The 22119-nt window shown below is 31.0% G+C and overlaps 2 protein-coding genes across 2 annotated transcripts; one reads left to right on the forward strand and one right to left on the reverse strand.

The window, feature by feature from the left end:
- Nucleotides 1-224: 224 nt before the first annotated feature.
- LOC143076969 (N-acyl-phosphatidylethanolamine-hydrolyzing phospholipase D 2-like) lies at nt 225-13552 on the reverse strand. The gene is made up of 6 exons (XM_076252867.1): nt 13436-13552; nt 7446-7635; nt 5033-5530; nt 3209-3360; nt 2549-2669; nt 225-888 (listed from the first exon to the last, which is right to left on the reverse strand). The coding sequence occupies exons 1-6, from the start codon at nt 13459-13461 to the stop codon at nt 721-723; spliced, it is 1155 nt and encodes a 384-aa protein (XP_076108982.1). The 5' UTR covers nt 13462-13552; the 3' UTR covers nt 225-720.
- Nucleotides 13553-13565: 13 nt separating this feature from the next.
- On the forward strand, nt 13566-19547 carry LOC143076980 (polyglutamine-binding protein 1-like). Its single transcript, XM_076252876.1, has 6 exons — nt 13566-13693; nt 15426-15735; nt 16211-16311; nt 16805-16902; nt 17645-17871; nt 19317-19547. Exons 1-6 carry the CDS (start codon nt 13624-13626, stop codon nt 19456-19458), a joined length of 948 nt encoding a protein of 315 aa, XP_076108991.1. The 5' UTR covers nt 13566-13623; the 3' UTR covers nt 19459-19547.
- Nucleotides 19548-22119: the final 2572 nt, after the last annotated feature.

Consider the following 22119-nt stretch of genomic DNA (forward strand, 5'->3'; position numbering starts at 1 on the left):
AACAAATTAACAAAAACATATTTGTTTTAAAAGGAAACCTGCTCTGATTTGAAAAAATGGAACAGAAGACTAGTGGACAGGATACAAGTATAGTACCTATGCATAAAGTCCCTTAATAATTCTTCTATCTTTTGAATGTGAATATTGTACAAAGGTGAATATTATGTAAATATGTTTAAAACTTAGGTTTAATAAATGGAATTTCAATAAACCTTTCCATCAAACAATACAGAATCTGAAATGTTTGTAGTGAAAGGTTATGCAAGTAATTAGTCCAAATCTTATTTTTAATTATAAACCATTCAATACTTATATAAGAAATCATGAAAGGGATAGCAAAAAATGAATGTTTACTTCAAATTTGGCAGTCAGATTGATGAAATAAAAAATCTATATTTCAACAATATTACATGTAACTAAAGGGGGTTAGGAATAACCATTCTGCTTCAAAATAAAAGTCAACAATTAAATTTCTTCCAATAAAAATGTATTTAATATTGCTTGAATTTAAAAGCTAATGGAAAAATAACATAACATAATGACCAAATACAAACTTAAGAAAATACATCAGCTTAAAAGATAAAGCTGACATCCTTAAAAACAATTTGAATTTTCTATTGAGATTTTGGTAATTTTTACCATAAGTAGATTGTAAGTTTTGACAATATTTGTCTAGCTATATATAGTGTAATCACTATCAGTATGTTTTGATTAAAAATTTTACAATTTGGCTCCATCATCATCTTTACCATCATTAGCAGTATCTTGATTTGATTTAATTGGTATAATTGCACCATGCTCTACAGTAGAGAATTTTCCAAAGTTCCTATTTCCTTCCATTGCTTTGCTTACTGCTTCTTCCAACAAAGTTTTAGGCTCCAGATAAAACTAAAACAGAAAAAGTGAATGAGAGACTATAATCTGACACTCAAACAATGGAAAATATTTGTTAAAACAATACATAATAAGGAGAAGATGCTGAGGGGGGGGGATAAAAAACACAAGTCAAGTGAAACAGACAAGACCATGATTAATAAACAGCTGCGCCATGAGCGCATGATACGCCCTTCATCTTGTGTGAGAAGTTTTATGCAATAATCATAAATAGTTTCTGAGATACGACATGACATGTGAAAAAAAAACCTTTTTTTTACAAAAAACTCAATAACTTTAAAATGAAACTTTGAATCATCACCAAAAAGTATACAGATCTTAAGATTAATATAACTCAGAAGTGTGTAAAGTTGTAAGCAATAATCTTAAATCTTTTATGAGGTAAGGCACAACATGTGAAACCCCCCCCCCCCCCCTTTTTTTTTTTTACAAAAAACTCAAAAACTCTAAAAAAATAATTTTGAATCATCACCAAAAAGTATACAGATCTTTAGATTAGTATAATTAAGAAGTGTGTGAAGTTTAGAGCAATAATCAGAAATCGTTTTTGAGATACAGCGCGACATGTGAAAAATGCACACCCCTGTTTTAGTTATAAAGTCCTGTAACTCAAAAACTTTAAATTCTTATTTCACGAAAATTATACAGATTGTTTGATCATCATAAGAAACAACTATGTAAGTTTCATAAATTTTGGATAAGTGGTTCTCAAGTTACAGTGTGACATGTGGACGCTGGACATACAGACAGGAGTCAAATGTTTTACGGGCGTATAAAAAGAACAAAAAAAACAAAAAAAATCCAGAAAATATAACTAAGAAAACTATAGACTTAGCCCTGGAATCCAAGGAGAACTGAGGTGAACAAAAAAGGTCAATAATTCCTGCTCCACAAGTGAGATCCATCAGGTTTGTTGGAATTTTGGAGCTCAACTAATCCTCATTGTCAAAACAAGGATATATGTGCATCTCACTGCACTATGTTTTTTGAACTCATTAACACAGTTAGAAAAAAAAACGCTGAAAATATCTAACAAGAGAGTGACTATGGAAATTCACATGCTCTTTGTATAATATATACCAAAAAAAAATAATATACAAGTTGTAGAGAATTTTCTGTTATATTTGTTTCATATTCAGAAAATTCTACTACATGCTCACATTTGCGCTTCACCTGTGCAACATACCTTATCTGACATTCTACATACTTTAACTGTTTTTATTGCATGTATCATTAAATCTCAATATATGCTGCTTTCATACTGTACATTCAGAAATTAGTGCGAGGTTTTTATTATTGGGAATAATGCAACTAAGATAATATTGCAATAATATTAAGAACTCTCACTAAACTACTAAAATATATACTTTCACAAATATTTTCCAGAAATCGGAATAACTGATCTGACATTTTTCATAAATTGCAATAATAAATGCATGCAATAATTTCTGGATTTACAGTATGTGTTTTCAGCATGATTGTTCATATTGAATATTGTATGTTTCAGTTTTTGAACTTTAGATCTTATTGGGTATTGTATGTTTTTGAATGATTGTTCTTATTGGATGAGTACAACTAAAATTATATGAGATAATGTGATTTGATTTATCTCAAAAGCATAAAGAATCACTAAAGCAAAGGGCTATATAAATACCTCATGAGATCCAAGACCATTGAATGTTCCCCAATGTATAGCAACAGAGCATTTAGATCCAACTTCGGTATGAACCTTAACAGCTTCTTCAGGATTAATATGTTGTGGCTTCATAAAATATCTATAACAAGATGTTGGTAAGTAAATAAAGTAAGTTTAATAAGGAATACAAAAAAGAGAAGATCATGGTCATTTCAAAATAAAAATAAATATTATGCAATGTAATAAAAGGACAATAATTGTATTTTGCTAATTGAACAGCTAAATTTAATAGTTTAAGACATCAGGAAAGAATAATTCTCTATTATTTAATTTTTGAACTGATGTAAAGAGGGAGGGAGCAATTTATAATCTAAATCTTTAATAGCTATGTTGTGGGCAGCATGTCAGATATATCAAACTAATTCAATCTTTGAATTAAGATAATGCTCTAACTGTCTAGCTCATGTAGAAAAATGTCACTTATTACCAGTGATTGTTTGGATAACATCCTTCTGACCTTCTGAATAGCCTATGACCTTGTCAGGTCAGCATGAGATCATGTTCATGCGCGCAAATCCTTTTATCTTTTTTGCCTGATAAGGACTCGTCCAGAACTTAACAAAAAGCTTTAAAAGGAGTATACACAATAAATATTGTGATTACAGAATAGTTTTATACCTTGGTGCGTAGCAGCCTATAGGTATTGCAGACAAGTCTATAGGTCCATATTTTTCACCAATTGTTTTAAAGACAGGACAATAACCAGTATCTCCTGAGTAGTAAAATGTATGACTACCTTTACTTTTTATAACCCAGCCACACCATAGACTCTGTAAATACACAAAACAATACATCATGAAGACATAATCTTTCAATCAGTTTAATTGAGGTCAGGAGCTGTCATGTCAGTAACTGCTAGTAGTCCTTTGTTACCCGGTAATTTATGTATCATGATACTACATGTATCATGATTATTTTGCTTAGTTTCTTTCGTTACCTATTCTGATATCACATTTGAATTTCTTTTAAAATAAGGTTTTTACTGTGCGTATTGCTGTGTTTGGCTAGAGGTATAGGGGGAGAGTTGAGATCTCACAAAACATGTTTGACATGGCTTTTGTCTGCTCTTTGGTCAGGTTGTTGTTTCTTTGACATATTCCCCATTTCCATTCTCAATTATATTTTTTTCAGCCTTTTTTTAAAAGAGAACCAAAGTATAGTTTACAGTTTTAATTTTTTTGGGACCTTTTAGTAAAAATCAAAGCCCAGACATTCAAGGTTCAAAAACAATATGGTAACATATCTTTCCTTTTGAAATGAAAATACATTATATTATATATCATTCTAGAAAGATGATGCTATGGTATTCCATGTCATGAGTCAAATTAACTCAATTTTGTTCTTTGAATCAGATAATATCTGCCCTTTTTCAAAATAAAATATGAAAAAAATAAATGGGGAATGTGTCCATACTCCATCGAGATGCAGATGATGCCATCGCTAGCATATATAAATGTTATAACGGGACATAACTCAAGAACTGTAAAAGTGAAGCTGCCAAAATTTGAACTTAAACTGAGTTTAGCGGTAATAAGCATTATATATACATTTCATGAAGTTAAGAGATCAGAAACAAAAAAATCCAGCAGTTTTTCCATTGTAAAGGGGTAAACACTCGAATGGTTATCAAAGTGCTTTTAAGCACTGAATGGTAAAGATTGCTTAAATTTATCATTTGGTAGTAAAATTGAATATTGCATTTGTATAAAGCATTGGTTTTAGTTGATTCAACTGCTATTCTGGACAAAGAAAAATAACTCCAGTTGTCAAAGAAGCATCGATTTAAGTTTAACTGCAATCATGGACAAAGGAAGATAACTCCAATATATTTGTTTTTACTTGATTGATATTCTTGAAATTTTTTAGCAATTTTTCAATCTGTAAAGGACATTATTCTAGAACAGTAAAAATGACTGCACCAAAATTTAAACTTGATCTGATCATTAAAGTACTGTAATAAGCATTGTGTATAAGTTTCTTAACATTTGGTTGGGGCAAACTTAAGTTAGAGATCAGAAACGAAACATTTAGAAATTTTTCCATTTGTAAAGGGGCATAACTCTAGAAAGGTAAAAGTTACACCACCAAAATTCAAACCCCATCTGCATTTAGAGGTAATAAGCATTGTGTATAAGTTTCATAACATTTGGTTGAGGCAAACTAAAGGTAGAGAACGTAAACCAACTTTGGGACGTACGTACATACATGGGTACGTAAAGACAGACAAGGGTAAAACTTAATACTGGGGCTACGGCGGGAGTATAATTAAGTTTGACATGTTTAACCAAGATAAAATAATTGTGATTTGGTTAATTTAGATTATTTTAACAAAAAAACAAACTTTTTTGGCTCAAAATTAATATGTTTTATCATTGCAAATTATTTACCTAACACATTTTAATTGAATTCATGGTAAGTTTATTTTTTAATGAACTTATTCACCTTCATGGCATCTGTAGCAGTTCTCTGACTCCAGTGTTGTGCAGGTACACAACAAAATTTCACTTCTTTGCCTCCAATTTTGACATCATCTTCATCCCACCATGTCATTTCCTTAACATTTTGACAGTTATACCCTTCAAACCATGATCCTGTTCCTTCTGGTACATACCATTTTATGTCTTGAAATTTGGTATTCAACTTTTCAACTGCATCATGTTCCAAATGATCATAATGATTATGACTTACAATTACAGCATCAATTTTGGGTATATCTTTTATTTCACATGGCACAGGTCGATATCGATAAGGTCCAGCAAACTGAACAGGTGAACAGCGCTCAAGAAAAACTGGATCAGCCAATACTGTTAAACCATCAAACTGAACTAAGAATGTAGCATGGCCAATCCACATAAATTGAATAGGAACTTTTGGATTTTTAAGTTTTTCTTTTCCCTCTTCATCAAGTTTATGAACTGGAAGTTCTCTATTCAACACTTCCTGGAACATAAAATAATTCACTACATCAATTTGTATTTGTATAGATATAAAGCAGGGTTCATGATTTTTATAAAGTCCTGCTCTCCATGGAATTATTTTTTATTTAAAAAAAAAGTTGCATGTCATAGTTTATTCACATTATGAACATTATATAGAAATATCTGAGATGACTAATTATCATTTACTGAAAGTTTTTTCAAACCACAATTTACTATTTTACATTAAAAAAAACCCATCCCACTTCAAGATAGTACAAAGCGCTATGTTTCTCCCTTGAAAAAATAAAATAGGACTTGCCCAGTGACATTATGTTTAACTGATTATCTGAAAGTGTAATTGAAATCCTGTCATTTGTCTTTAACCGATACAAATGTGAACCCCTTAAGTATGGTCAAGCCCATGTTTTGCTATGGGAAACCTAAAAACTCCATCAGACAAAATAATTAATTATAAGCTGAACAATGCCATCAGATGCTCAAGATTCTCAGAAAGTCACTGTTTAAGGGGACTACACATCAGACAATAAAATTGATATATGATTTTGTTTTAATTTCAACCTTCATAAAAGCAGAATATAAAAATTATATTTTGCTTTATGTGATCAATTTGACACTATTTGTATAAATATATTATTCTATAACATGAAACAGATCAATAAAAATCATCATTGTTTGATTGCAAGTGCTTGTATGTCTAGTTATATTTATATTTATGTTTATTTTTTGTAATGACTTTTGTTATAAATCAAATATGAGAATTATGTTCAAATCAGTAAACACATATCTTCACAGCTTATGCCCCTTTAATGAGGAGTTGCAAGGAAAAATATTAAAGGGCAAACCATCCTAGTATGAAAAAATGTAAGAATAAAGGAGAGAATGACCACTATATTCCACCTGCTGCACAAAAAGTGCTTTACATATAGGTTATATTTACATAAAGGTTTACAAAATATATGTGTTTGTGGCAAAATACAATCATGTGTAGGTACAAGTTGTAAAAAAATGAAAATATTTGAATAAAGGGAAATTAAAGTCTTGATATAGACATCAGAGACCACAGTTACTTCAAAGTGCATTTCTTTTAGACAATAAATGAAAATTAAAAATAAATCCCACCTGCCCTTTTCAATAAATTTTTACAGTGTGTTGTACTACTTTTGGGACAAATTATATCAAAATTATAGAAAACTTCATTGGCTCCAACTCAAACTATGGTCAATTTTATTTTTAGGGCGTCTTGAAATCTTTTGACAGCTTCCAAAGTGCTAATTTTTAACCTTTTTCAGCTGGACCAAATCAATACTTTACTTTAAAATTCATGACCCAAATTTGTTTACAGTGTAATTTCCCCCACTACTTGCTATTTGAGGCATAAAACATGGAGAAATAAATTTGAAAAGGGTTTAAAAAAAAAGTAACCCACTGTCCACACTAGGGACTATATTCATGGACAATGAAAATCAAAGTACGATAACTGTGTACTTGGACCAGCAACACAATGGCAAAGGAATCTAGTGAGAAACATACATTTTTTTAACAAAAAAACAGGTGCCTTTATAAAATATTTCAAGCTCTAAGGCTATATTTAAAAGAATGCCTGTTCCTCTCCCCAGGTATATCCTTTGTAAACAGATCAGGATTAGGCAGGTTTTTTTTTAACTGGATGTCAGTCACATGAATGGTTTGACTTGTCCAGTCAAGGCCTGAATAGTATCCAGTCTAAAAAAAAATCAACCTGCACAATCCCAGATCTTCCTTTAACACCCAATCCTCCAAATAAAGAAAAATATTTCTTTTAGTTTTTACATATTGTTACTATTGACAAGGTTTGGGATTGGGACAAGCAAAAAACTGCAAAAAGCTTTATGAAGAAATTAAATTTCCTTCCACGATAATATATTTTTCATTCAAACCTCATTTGGTATTCCTGCTTCATTTTTTTCAGTCAATTTCATCTTCAGAAATGAATATGCACCAGGTTTATACCAATCAGTCCATGAAGCAGGATTATTGTATGACACACCATAGCCAAACAATCCTTTCTTCCTAATAGGTGCATTCTTCTTAAAGGGGTCACTCTCTGCCATATCGTCAAAGTCTGTTCTGAAAGCAACATGAACACAGGGTTTATAATCAATTATCATATACTTAGCATTGATATGATAGCTTTTGCATATGTGTAATGAGCAGAAGTACACAAGCCATAATTTCCCACCCGGGCTGATAACCCATATCATGTGCATCTCGTGCACAAAACCCATAATAGTGCCTCTCGTGCAAGTTACTTCCGGTGTTTCCGGTATCGGTTGTTTACTTTTCCATTGTGACGTCAGATGTTTTTTATGACGACGTCAAAATTTACGGGAACTTTTATGGGGATAGTATAGTACTTGCTAACAAATGCCATTGACAATTATGAATCATTTTATAGTACAACAAACATGGATTAGTAATGATCATAAAACTTTTCCAAATTTTCAATGTTTCAAAACGCCTCTATAGGAAATGTTACCATACATATATAAGGAGGTAGTGATGTTGTTGTTGGACAATTATAGTATATTTGATTCATAATTTATTTTCTTTATAAAGTTTTTGACTGTTTTAGTTATTGCATTTGTTTATTTGCCTTACATAAAACTATTGTCGGAAGTATATGATAAAGTGATTAATACATTGCCTTTTCCATATCAGCACCTCGACTCCGTCTCGGGATGATATGGGGGTCTCGGGATGATACCCAGGCTGATATGGAAAAGGCCATGTATTAATCTCTATTTATCATATACTTAGCATTGATATGATAGCTTTTGCATATGTGTAATGAGCGGAAGTGCACAAGCCATATCTTCCCACCCGGGCTGATAACCCATATCAGGTGCATCTCGTGCACAAAACCCATATCAGTGCCTCTCGTGCAAGTTACTTCCGGTGTTTCCGGTATCGGTTGTTTACTTTTCCATTGTGACGTCAGATATTTTTTATGACGACGTCAAAATTTACGGGAACTTTTGTGGGTAGTTTAGTACTTGCTAAAAAATGCCAATGACAATTATGAATCATTTTATAGTACAACAAACATGGAGACTCCGAGTAGTAATGATCATAAAACTCTTCCAAAATTTCAATGTTTCAAAATGCCTCTATAGGAAATGTTACTATTATTATATAAGGAGGTAGTGCTGCTGTTGTTGAACAATTATAGTATATTTCATTCATAATTTAACTTCTTTATAAAGTTTTTGACTGTTTTAGTTATTGCATTTATTCATTTGCCTTACATAAAACTATTGTCGGAAGTATATGATAAAGCGATTAATACATGGCCTTTTCCATATCAGCCTGGGTATCATCCCTCGACCCATATCAGCACCTCGACTCCGTCTCGGGCTGATATGGGGGTCTCGGGATGATACCCAGGCTGATATGGAAAAGGCCATGTATTAATCTCTATTTAATATATATGTCTTCAAGAAAACTATGATATCTTTACAAGAGGCATCCACTTAAATTAAAATCCAATGATCATTCTTTTCTAGACATTATGATTGATAATCTAAGTTTTATTGAAAAAAGTTACCAAATAAATATTTGATCCTGAAGTCACATTAATTCAAGATCAATGTCTTGCTTAAATATGATATATTATAAAAACATTACTTAGGCCTTGAAATACTTATAAAATATTTGAACAAATTCTGAAATTTTTAGTGTTTTTCACAATTAGATATCCATAATGAAATTACTAAAAATCAACATTATAATATTGACACTTCAGTGCAAATGTGTTAATAATTATAAGACAGTGATGCTTTCACCATGTCATTTCCAACATTTTGATAAACAAGTATACATACAGTGTCCATTAGACACCATACCCTGATCACATATCTATGTTCAATGAAGTGTAAAAATCTTGTTCAAAACACTAATTTAGCATAGATACATGTATATGTTAAAAAGTGCACATCATATTAATGAACATGAATATTAACTTTTTAAAAGTTGATTTGACCACTACTTCATGGTAAACACTATTTCAAACCAAAACTTTAACATGATAATGGACTGACAGCTTAAGGACAGACAGTATAAATTATATGGTTCACTACTGACCCCACACAGATCCTATGATTTAAATGTAGGGCCCATACAAGGATGCATCAATTTTTCTTGTCAAGGAACCTTTTCATTATTAGATGAATAAGCTATGTCATTTTGCCTCTAGCACTGGAAAGTTCAAAGGAAATCATACCACATTGTTTTACTTTTTAAAAGGTTGAATAAAGGACAAGTGAAGACTATTTCAGTAACCCTGTTTCAATCAATCATAACAACTCAGTGTACTTTTTAAAATAATGCTTTAGATTCGGACAATGTGAAACAAAAAGTACAGACAAACCTGTGAAACTTAATTTTTTTATGCCATACATAGACTAAGTCCAAATAGTACTGCTGAGGCAAATAACGGTAAAATTTCTTGCCAAATGACGTTAAAGGTATTTTTCCGTGCATGACAATAAAAAGTTAACTATCTTTAAAACAATAAAAAATATACTGATTTTGAGGCATCTTCTTCTTCTTCTTCTTCGGAAGTCCTATTTGCAGGGTCATTGCATTAAAAATATACTAGCATGACTAGTTTTAGATAATTTTTAAAAATCCGTATTTTTTATAAAATATTAAAATTTTATTAGGTTTAAATATGTAACTTTGTTTCAGTAAAACAAAAATAATAAGGATAAAAGGTAAATCTTGTATTTACACTGTACAGATCATACTGCCATGAGCATTAAAACGTTAGATTTTAAAATTCAAACAAGAGGCTCTCAAGAGCCTGAATCGCTCACCTTAATTTTTTTGGTTAAATCTCTCTTCAATGATTATTTTGGCTTTCCAATTTATTTAAATGTTCTTTGAATCGTCCTATTTTCTTCAAAAGCAAAAAAAAAAAAATCATTTTCTCCTATGTTCTATTTTAGCCATAGGAGCTATGTTTCTTGACATACAAGGAAATAAAATATAAAATTTATACTAGATACTCTGAAACTCATTTAGCCTAAGTTTGGCTGAAATTGATACAGCAGTTTCAAAGGAGAAGATTTTTTAAAGTAAGTCAACATGATGAACAAATTGTGAAAAAAGTCTTTAAAGGGCAATAACTCCTTAAGGGGTCAATTGACAATTTTGGTCAAATTGACTTATTTGTAGATCTTACTTTGCTTAACATTTTTGCTATTAACAGTTTATCTGTAGATCTATAATAATATTCAAGATAATAACCAAAAACTGCAAAATTTCTTTAAAATCATCAATTCAGGGGCATTATAACTGAAAAACCAGTTACCCAATTCGGCTGAAAATTTCAGGACAGGTAGACCTTGACCTAGTAAATACTTTAACTTTCTTGTCTTATTTGCTCTAAATGCTGGAGTTTTTGAGATATAAGCCAAAAACTGCATTTTACCCTGTGTTCTATTTTTAGCCATGACGGCCATGTTTTTTGACGAAATAGAAAATAAAACAAAAACTTTGTTTTATACACCCTACTGATCATTTAGTTGAAGTTTGGTTGAATTTGGTTGAGTAGTTTTAGAGGAGAAGATTTTTTAAAGTTAGCAAATATGATGAACAAATTGTGAAAAATTGTCATTCAAGGACAATAACCCCTTAAGGGGTCAATTGACAATTTTGGTCATATTAACTTATTTGTAGATCTTACTTTGCTGATCATTTTTGCTGTTTACAGTTTATCTTTATCTATAATAATATTCAAGATAATGACCAAAAACTGCAAAATTTCCTTAAAATTACCAATTAAGTGGCAGCAACCCAACAATGGGTTGTTTGATTCATCTGAAAATTTCAGGGCTGATAGATCTTGACCTAATGAACATTTTTACCCCCATGTCTATTTGCTCTAAATGCTTTAGTTTTTGAGATATAAGCCAAAAACTGCATTTGACCCCTATGTTCTATTTTAAGTAACGGCGGCCATGTTTTTTGACGGATCAAAAATCGAAACACAAATTTTGTGCAGGATAATCTAAGGAACAATCATGCTAAGTTTCATCCAAATCCATTCAGTAGTTTCAGAGGAGAAGATGTTTGAAAAATTGTTAACGACGACGACGGACGCCAAGTGATGAGAAAAGCTCACATTTCCTTTTAGGAAAGGTGAGCTAAAAATGGATAAAACTTAAAATTAATAGGTTTAAAAATGTCCACTTGTTAAAAGATAAAATATGTGATAAGTTTTATTTATAGTCAGTGACGATAAAAGGTTAACTATCAAACGAGGTTCTTCTTTAGGTGTTTCATTAAAATCTAAAAACTTAATATCTGACTCAAAAGAAGGGCTTCAGAAGAGACTTGATACTGTGTGCACATTCTGCAAAGATTGGTGTATGGAAATAAATGTGAAGAAAACAAAGATTATTATATTCAATAGGAGTGGTAGACTCCTTAATGAAGATTTCAATGTAGGAAATAATTCTATTGAATGTGTTTAACAATACAAATATCTTGGCATAGTCATCCAAAATACTGGAAACTTTAATGAAGCCAGGAAACAATTATTCCAAAAAGGTCAAAAGGCCAGTTTTAAACTTTATAAAGATTTGAAGTCATCAAATCCTCCTATTAAAACTCTTTTGCATTTATTTGATCACTGTATACAGCCAATTGTAACTTATGGTTGTGAAAATTGGGGTGTTATTAACATTACTCCTAAAAGGAAAAATTTATCCCTTTATGACATATATAAAGATTGGGAGTTTGAGAGCTAAATTTAAAATTTTGTAAGTATATTATTGGTGTTACAAAGATGTGCACAAATGTAGCAGTCTTGTTTGAACTGGGTAGATATCCTCTTTATATAAATTTGCTAACAAATATGTTTATGTATTGGCATAGACTAGAGAATTCTCCATCTGATTTATTGAAAAGTGCCTATGCTGAGTTAAAAATGATTGAGAGTAAAGCTCAAACTAGCTCCAATAATTCATGGCTCTCTTATATCATTTTCTACAGTGAAAAATTGGGTATTGACTTAAATATATGTAAAAATCTAGAAAAAATAAAATTTAAAAATTTACTGAAAAAACAGCTCAAATTAAATTTTCAAATTGATTGGGAGAAAATTTTGAGATTTTTATTTACAGAATCAAGGCAAATTGGACACTTATTTTTCATTCAAAAGGTCATTTGACTATGAAAATTATTTAGATTTAAAGCACCCATAAAAACATTTGTTAACAAAATACAGACTCAGCAACCAAAGAATAGAAACTGGCAGACATGAACGAATTACCAATGTATGTGGTAAATATGAAATATTACCTCGACATGAGAGAATATGTTTATATTGTAATTCAAACTGTATTGAAAATGAAATGCACTTTCTTCTGGAATGCCCTCTTTACAATAACCTCAGAAGAGATATGACTGATTATATCAAAAAATACCCCAGTTTAGATAATTTAAACAGAAAAGATTTTTTTCATGGATCATGATTAATGAAGATAGGAGATTTTTATCTATTTTATGTGCATACCTTGATAAAGGCCTGCAGATTAGAAAATCAGAAAATTAGTTATAATTTATAATAACTTAAATACTCTAATAGATATCAAAATGATCTCCCCTTGACCACTGATCCTTTAATTTCCTTATGCATTTGAATTATTATTTTATGTTTCTTTAATCACTCTGTAATGTTTATGTCATGTTGTAACTAATGTTATGCTCATAATGGCCCTTTAATTTGGAAAATAAAAAATATTGTATTGTATTGTACTTCTCTGTATAGGGAAGAAAAAAAGAATTTCAAAATCCCTCCCCCCTAAAACAAGCTACGCATATAGACTTTCAAGATTCAAAACCTATATACATATGAAACCACCTTTCGTTTTCTTTACAACATGCCATTGACAAAATTATTTGTAATGGGGAAATCCAACATGTTTCGCTTTAGTTTAGAAAACGAAAGTAAACAATGCAGATATTACCGGAAGTAATTTCGTATTTATCTCCCTTGTTGTAACATGTTAAGAAAAGACAGGCTAAAGCTTTGAAAGATACATTATTCAAATGCCTCTCCCACAAGCTCTTTTAGCTCGACTTCAAAAGCGAGGAATTGTTAAAGATGAGCAAAAATCAGGTTAATATTATTTGATTGAAAATAAGTTGCAAAGTCACTTAGTCGAAAAGGTTTTATTTACTTTAAAAACATTTGTGACTACAGGATATTTATATATATAACACAATTTCTCAACCCTCAGGTAGCTGTGCTTTAGCCTAGGTTAAGGTGTTTTAGGGGTGTAGTGACCACAGCACAGGGGCTGCTCTGGCTCCCAAAAAGTTGGAGCCAGAAAATTCGCTAGCTAGTATATTTTGTCACCAGTTTTAAAAACTTAGAGCAAAATTTAGAGCCAACAAGTCTTTATTCTTCTACCATAATTTATACTATGTTCAATTCATTTCTGATGCACTCAGCATGCACTTTACATCATTTAACATGTTAAACTAAGTACAAAATGAAGTAAGTTATTGCATAGGGTTAATATACATTCTACAAAACAACATATGGTGTTTTGTTTTCTTTGTCAGTATTTCATGTGTAGATGAATATAAAATGCTTACGGTTGTATATATGCTACAGAATAAATGTATTTACACTTTTGGTATTTAGCTGTATTTTGCCTCCGAACATTTGCAGAATGACCTTAGATCTACATGTGATCTACTCCGAATCACCTTTTCACGTCAAGCAACAATTACTTTTTATTTGTGACGTCAAATGTTTTGAATTATGATGTTAAAGTTTACGGGAAACGGTGTGATTTTACGTAATGGCGTACAAATTTGCATGCAGGTGTAAATACGTCTATACTATAGAGAAAATATTTTTAAATTAAAAAATTAAGAATAGAAAAAAAATGGGTAATTAAATGAAGAAAACAGAAATAGAGGTGTTTAGATTTACAGAATAGTAAAATTTGTACAAATGTATTAAAAATTAAGAATACAGAAAAAGATGACCAAGGCACGCTGTAACCCACCTGCTACTAAGACCCTCTTTAACTCTTACCAAAACTGAAAATACCTAAGCATATAAATTCTAAAGCCAGATGTATGTAGACATATCTTATACTTGTCTTAAGTAGGTATCTCAATGCTAGGAAAAAGTAAAATTGGAGTTATCTTTCATTATTCGGGTGTGCTCCTTCTTTGGAGTAATACAGTTTTGTAAGTATACCAAAATAAGGTGAATTCTGTGGATTCACTATTATTCGTTGGATACCAATTTTCGTGGATTTCGGGGGGACAGGTGAACCATGAAATTAAATGTTCAATGAATAACAAATTTTCTATAGACTTGTATGCAGACCTCGGCAAAACCATGAATTAAATATCAACGATTATGTAAGTTTTCCTTAATTCATGAAAATGAATACCCACGAAAATTAATGAATCCACAGTATATGTTTTCCAATATTATTTATAATTTATCTTGTTGATCCACATATGTTCTTATTAAATGTACTAGGGTGGTAATGCCCTTTACCGTCAGGCCTCAAATGGTCATTTTGGCTACCGTTAGCATCAAATTGGTTAAAATTTTACTTTGATTCGTCAAAATATTCTTATCATGATTCCTCAGATGTCTCAAATAGTTATTGTTACTGTTATTTAATAAAAAAGAAAAATGTATTTCGTAAAATTCAGCTGATTTTTTTATCGTCTAAAAGAAAGTGTACATTTTATGGTCATGTACTAAAAATTACAGTTAACGTTATTTGGCAAGAATTTTTACCTTTATACATCATGAATGTACATGTACCCCCATTACTACCTTCATGTACTCATTCTAGATTTTTTTCATTTTTAAGCTGATGAAGTTGAGGAAGTTTTTGCAGAAGATTATGATGACCCTGTGAAAGAAGCAGAATATGCAAAGCCAGCAGACATTCCTGAACCTCAATCAGAAGAGGAGGAGGAAGAGGAAGACGGACCTCTCATCCATCACATCCCAGCATGCCCTAATAGATCTAATAAATACCACACATGTGTCGATTACTGCAAGGAAAAGTGGGGGATGAAAGAATTCCAGAAAGACTCAGATATGATAAGAAAACGAGACAGAATGTTAGGGAAATATCCATTACCAGATGGTTGGTTAGAAGTTGCTGATCCTGAAACGTAAGAAAACAGTTGTTAAAAACTACATATGCATTTACATGTACATTTACATGTATTAATATTTGTATCAGTCAGGAGGAAAACAAATGAAACTGTACATTTTATTAAAATTTCACCACAAGATTGTGATTTTTAACAAATACTGAATTCAAGCCAATATGCCAAGAACACTTCAATGCTTGGTTCACATATATATAGTAAAATTCCATGAAATAAGTACTGCTCCAATAATATGAATGAATCATCTACAATGTACCATGAGTAGCCTTTTAAGGCAAACAAAGAATTATCATTTTTGTTTATTTTACTTATAGAATAACAATATTTTCCTCCACATCTGATAAATTTGTCAAGATTTTTAGTGTCTGTACTGTAATGGTTACCGGTATACCTTCAGTTACCTATCTCTCTTGAGCAACTCTTCAGTTTCCTTGAGAATTCAATTATGATATAATAATATGAATTTTCCTTTCAGAAATAGATACTATTACTGGAACTTGGTAACAGATCAGGTGTCATGGCTGTCACCCGTACATCCTTCTGCACAAATAACCTTATCAGCTGACAAAATACAAGGTAATTATGACTCTTGATAAAAAATGAACTAGGTAACTAACTGCCTTTCTTACAATGCTGCATGGCAATTAATTACTCTTTTCCACTACAATTGAATTATCTCCCTTTAATAGCTGAAAAGATTTCATATATAAAAATTTAAGTACATTTGTACTTGTATGGTTGCCAATGAGACAAATTAAAAAAAAAAGAACCAATAAGAATAAAATTTGATATGCATCTACTAGTATGTCCCTTTATCAGCTTAAAGATGTCATAAGATGACTAAACATGAGATTACTACCTTCTTAATGAAGAAGATTAAGTTGAAAAAGTACATGATAATATTTTTTAAAACTGTATTAAATAGTGATCTCTTCCTATCTACACATGTGCTTTGGGGACTTATTTTCATTTAAATCTCTGTTGTTTAACTGTTTTATATATTTTTTGGCAATTTTAAATTATTGGATTCATTTTAGATTAAAATACCACAATTTTTTGTATGTTTTAGCAATATTTGGAGATTCAGCTATAGTGAGTAGCCATGAAGATGATTTTCATCTTAGTGATGACGAAGAGATGGATGTCAATGATTCAGAGAGTTCACCTGTAGGTTTTTTTTTTGTAGTTTATGAATTAGTTTCTTAAAACATTTCTGGCCCACGAAAATTTTCTTGTAGGTTTGATATACTTTCTGGTTTTAAACAAATATATATATATTCTGTCTTGTTGTATGAAACGCTTATGATTTATCATAAATTTGGCTGTTGGTTTTATCTTTTGAATATTTCACATTTTGCCTTTTATGGCTGACTTTAGAGAACTGGTTTTGCTCAATATGCAAGTCTGTACGGTGACCTACATTTTTGTATAGTTGCAATTACATCCTTTTTTTATGGTGGGTTGTTATCTCATTTATACAGCAGTCCTTTATTTTTATTGTTTGAATTTGAAATCATGGACAAAAGTCTGCATTTTAGGCTTGAGTAAAATTTTGTGTTTGAAGTAAATTTCTTCAAAATCTAATACAGAATACAGTACCCGGTTGTCATTACTTCACTATTTATCTTCAGAAATTTTGCTGAATGTTTGCAGTAAAGTTTTATCTTTGGTAGAATTTATTGTTTTTATCATCAGTGCATTCATTTATTGTAGACACTTCATATTTTCTCCCTTATTACATTTATTAGTTTTTTCAGCTTCAGTACCTATATAATAAAGGAAATCTTATGACCAAATTTAATAAAAATCATGGCCGTATGACAATTTTTTCTTTGTTTAGCAATATTTTTAACTCACAAATATCAACAAGATTTTATATACATTTCAAATGTTCATATAACTTTTACAGAGTAGTAGTTCATCCAGTGACTCTGATTCTGATGAAGAGTTTGAGAGAAAGCGTCAGCGTACAGATACTAATAGACAAGATGACAAGAGAGGTGGAAGGGGAGGGGGTGGGGGTGGTGGTAGAGGAGGAGCTGCTAGGGGTGGCGGTGGTAGGGGTGGGAGAAGGAATCAAAATAAAAAGGAAGAACTGGATCCAATGGACCCTGCATCTTATTCTGAAGTATCAAGGTATATTTAAATTTCTTTTGGAGTCTTCTTTGTCTCGTCAATCAAAAGATCAAAACCTCATATACAAATCTAATCAGTTAAGAAAATCAGATCTACAGGGAAAGTTGACAATAAAAAAGTCCTATAAATATGGCTGGACAGTTAAGGTGGTACACAACACTGTCACTAAAATTAATTTGGCTCGTTTAATTTTCATAAAATTTTGTCGAAGTATTTACTTTGACACTTTAACAAAAATATAAAAATTAATTTTTTTTTTAACCAACCGTTTTCCAGAAAAAATACACTGGTTATATAGCAATTTGACAAACACCAATTTTGATCATTGAGAAGCTTGATATTCCTTTTACAACACAATGTAATTAAAACGTTTAGCTGACTTTACAGAGTTATCTCCCTGTAGTGTTAAGTACCACCTTTAGTGTTATGTTTATGATAAATGGTTACAGAAGAATTAGATATTGAGTTACAACTAGTTATGGAAGAAGATAGTAGTAACCATACATTAAGGGATTGGAACATTCTACTCATTTTAGTACTTGTACCTTTGAGAATGAAATGAAAGAGGTGGTGCATATAACAAAACCATAGGAAACATAAGGAAACAAAAAAAAATCACAAATTCATACCTCAGCTCTGCAATTTCTCGCATATTATGCTGTGAGTAACCACAAATATAAATCAGTTGTTAATTAAAAATGTGTAAAATAGCATTGTGTAACAACATATGCTTTAAATGCTTTGAAATTCACTCAGTTGGTAGCAATTTCTTTTATTAATCAGTGGTCCCATATTTGTATCCACAACTGCTCCTGAACTGTCGCCGTCTTTCTGCATCATCAGCCATTGTCGTCTGCTAACTTTTACAAAGATCATATCTAAAACTACTAGGCCTAATGTAACCAAACTTGGCCACAATAATCAATGGGGTATCTAGTTTTAAAAGTGTTTGACCACCCAACCTGCTGACAAACATGGTTGACATGGCTAAAAATAAGAAATTAGGAGTAAAAAGCAACTTTTAACTTAAAAACTGCTGTAGAAAAAGAATTTTTTTACAAGTAAGCCATCATAAATCTTATATCCTCTCATTTTCCAAGGTATTGCCCTTTAATCATAATATTTAATTTTTGTTTTTGGTTTTTCGTCTATTATCTTGAAAACTATGATAGATAGATAGGAACTTTAAAAGGGAAAACAATCAGCAGAATAAGATATACTAATACATCAACATGACATAAATTGTCAGTTAGCTCTTAATAGTTATTCCTCTGTTATGATGATTTTTACCCTGAAAAAAGTGTCCATCGATGAAGATGCAGGTGAGAGACACAGACACTTTAGAGCCTTTAGTTTTAGAAGTTAACTTAAGCATATTATGTGGTTGGAGTTAATTTCTTGTTATTTTTGTCAATGCATAATTCAGTGTCATTTTATTATTTCAGGGGCTCTTGGTCATCTGGACTAGATAGAGGCAATGAAGCCAAGACAGGAGCAGACACCACAGCTTCTGGACCTTTATTCCAACAGAGACCATATCCTAGTCCTGGTGAAATCATGCGACGGAACCAGGCAAACAAAAAGTGACAAGACTTTTCAGCAATAAGTCAATCAACTGGACATTATAAATGTGTTTGAATGTTCTCTGAATAAACACTATTGACAACGTTTAAAAACCTGTTCAAGTTCCTGCACCTGGGTCAGCAATAGGTGTTTTAAGTGTTACAGTCTAATAGCTGATACATATTCAAATACAGTGAACAGCTTTTTCATTACATATTCATTATTCATCTATGTTTTCATAACATATTCATTATTCAACAATGTTTTCATTACATATGCATTGTTCATGAATATTTTCTTTACATATTCATTAGTCATCAATGTTTCCAGTAAAATGTTTTTAAAAGTCAGTACATTCAATATTCAATTTTTGGGCCAAATATGTGCATTGAAAAACGCTTCACACTACTGTTATTTATGTGTTTATATATCTCATTCATTTATCAATTGCCCTGATGGTGTTCAAGCTATCAAAGTTTGACGGTATACACTATACATGTGTCAACCTATTTTCTTGCATATTGTGTTAAATTCAAGTGACCTACCTAGCTTACTACATGGTTTTGCTCATTGTTGAAGGGCATAGGGTGATCATCAGTTGTTCACTTCTATGCCATTTTGTCTCTGGTGGAGAGTTGGCTCATTGTCATTCATACCACATCTTAATTTTATGCCCCACCTACAATAGAAGAGGGGCAATATGTTTTCTGGTCTGTGTGTCCGTCTGTGCGTCCGTTCGCTTCTGGTTAAAGTTTTTGGTCAAGGTAGTTTTTGAAGAAGTTGAAGTCCAATCAACTTGAAATTTAGTACATATGTTCCCCATGATGTGATCTTTCTAATTTTAATGCCAAATTATAATTATACTTTTGACCTCAATTTCATGGTCCACTGAACAAAGAAAATGATAGTGCAAAGTTCAGGTTAAAGTTTTTGGTCAAGGTAGTTTTTGATGAAGTTAAAGTTTCATCAACTTGAAACTTAGTACACATGTTCCCTATGATATGATCTTTCTAATTTTAATTCCAAATTAAAAAGTTTTGACCCTTATTTCACGGTCCACTGAACATAGAAAATGATAGTGCGAGTGGGGCATTCGTGTACTATGGACACATTCTTGTTATATTTATATGATATAGGTTTTGCATGAGCAATTCATATTGTTTAAAATAGCACCTGATAAGATTAGAATAGAAATTGACCACTTGCTAAAACATATGTCAACACATGTATGGTTTGAGCTGTAGATAATACCATGCATTTGACTCATATGGCATAATGAAAATAAACACTAATATGGAATGTATATAGTTTATTTTGTCACCAGGAAAACATGTAAAATATGTATATAATAATAAAATAATGAAAAATAACATTTGCTTTTACTGAATAACAATATAAAAATACTCTCAAAAAACATTCACACCACTATTAAAGCATTGCATCTTATTTAAGCATTTTTTCATCAAATTTAAATTTTCATTTTTGTAATCTGACACCATGCAGAGCACAATAAAAATCCATTCTTACAAACATAAATGGTAAACCTCATATATCTTTTTTTACATTTTTTGGAATTTTGGGGATTTTTCTGAGAAAAAAATAAACTTAAGCATAAAATTATTTGTATGTACTGTAAAATTACAATAAAACCCTATATTTTATTTTCTTATAGAACGTACCAAAAAAAAAAAATGAACTGTTGAGTAAATATTACAATACCATGAATAACTTCTTATAACATAAAATCTTGTGGATGAAAATGATCAAACTCTGAGGAAAGCCTCTTTTAAAGGAAATTCTGTTACATGTAATTTAACATTATATATACAACTCAATAATCTTTGAAACCACTGGAGAACAAGCATCATTTTCCTAGCCTGTTGCAGACATTTTATCACAGAAAATTGAGTCAGGTTGATTATAATGGAAAGATTCTATTATTTATTAAATAATTGAATGCTTCTTTTAGTAATTTCACTGGGATGAAAAGGTGTTGACTGATACATTTTGTATGAAGCTTGGAAGCACATTTTTGTTTTACCATATAAGCTCTCAAGAAAAACATGGTGTTATACATCTTTTTCATTAGCACATCTCTTTAAAATATCAATACAAGTGTAATGTTCCTGAGAACTTTTAATAAATTAAAACAAATCATAAAAAAAATGTAATAAAAAGCTATAAGATGGCTTTAAAAACATAATGCATGATTGCTTTTTTTGTTCTATATGTATCCAAATGATGTAGTATACACTTTAAACATTTAGAAAATATATTAATCTCCAACAAATTCGCAAAATTTATAACATCTTCAATACCCTTGTCCATCCTGGAAACTGTCCACAAGTCACAAACCCAGTAGCCAAGTTGCCACTTATTCAATGCATACATGAGTGCAGGCAGAACATACATATTTTTTTTTTTATTTCCATATTGCTTCAGTAAAATAAGATAAAAGAATGATTGAGGCTGTTTTTGAGGTTTAAACAACCTATTTTAAACATGGACAAGTTTAGATGCACCAAAAAATCTTGATATTTGATTGGTATAAACATTGGTATTAGTTATTAAAAAACATAGTTCCTTTAACATTATTACTTTTGGACTTCAAATTCCTATGAAATGATATTGAAGAACATTCACTTTATATGTTTGACTTAAAAATTTAAAAGTAAAAATAAACAA

This window comes from Mytilus galloprovincialis, chromosome 1 (genome assembly GCF_965363235.1).
Source record: "Mytilus galloprovincialis chromosome 1, xbMytGall1.hap1.1, whole genome shotgun sequence".
In the NCBI taxonomy this organism is placed as follows: domain Eukaryota; kingdom Metazoa; phylum Mollusca; class Bivalvia; order Mytilida; family Mytilidae; genus Mytilus; species Mytilus galloprovincialis.

What these genes read in the sequence shown, in the direction of transcription:
- LOC143076980 (XM_076252876.1), top strand. Translation starts at nt 13,624, where the DNA reads ATGCCTCTCCCACAAGCTCTTTTAGCTCGACTTCAAAAGCGAGGAATT. An exon ending in TAAAGATGAGCAAAAATCAG is followed by an intron (nt 13,694 to 15,425) that starts GTTAATATTATT and finishes TTCATTTTTAAG; the next exon opens with CTGATGAAGTTGAGGAAGTT. An exon ending in GAAGTTGCTGATCCTGAAAC is followed by an intron (nt 15,736 to 16,210) that starts GTAAGAAAACAG and finishes TTTTCCTTTCAG; the next exon opens with AAATAGATACTATTACTGGA.
- LOC143076969 (XM_076252867.1), bottom strand. Translation starts at nt 13,461, where the DNA reads ATGGCATGTTGTAAAGAAAACGAAAG. An exon ending in AAGCAGGAATACCAAATGAG is followed by an intron (nt 5,531 to 7,445) that starts GTTTGAATGAAA and finishes TTTATGTTCCAG; the next exon opens with GAAGTGTTGAATAGAGAACT. An exon ending in CTGCTACAGATGCCATGAAG is followed by an intron (nt 3,361 to 5,032) that starts GTGAATAAGTTC and finishes GTGTATTTACAG; the next exon opens with AGTCTATGGTGTGGCTGGGT.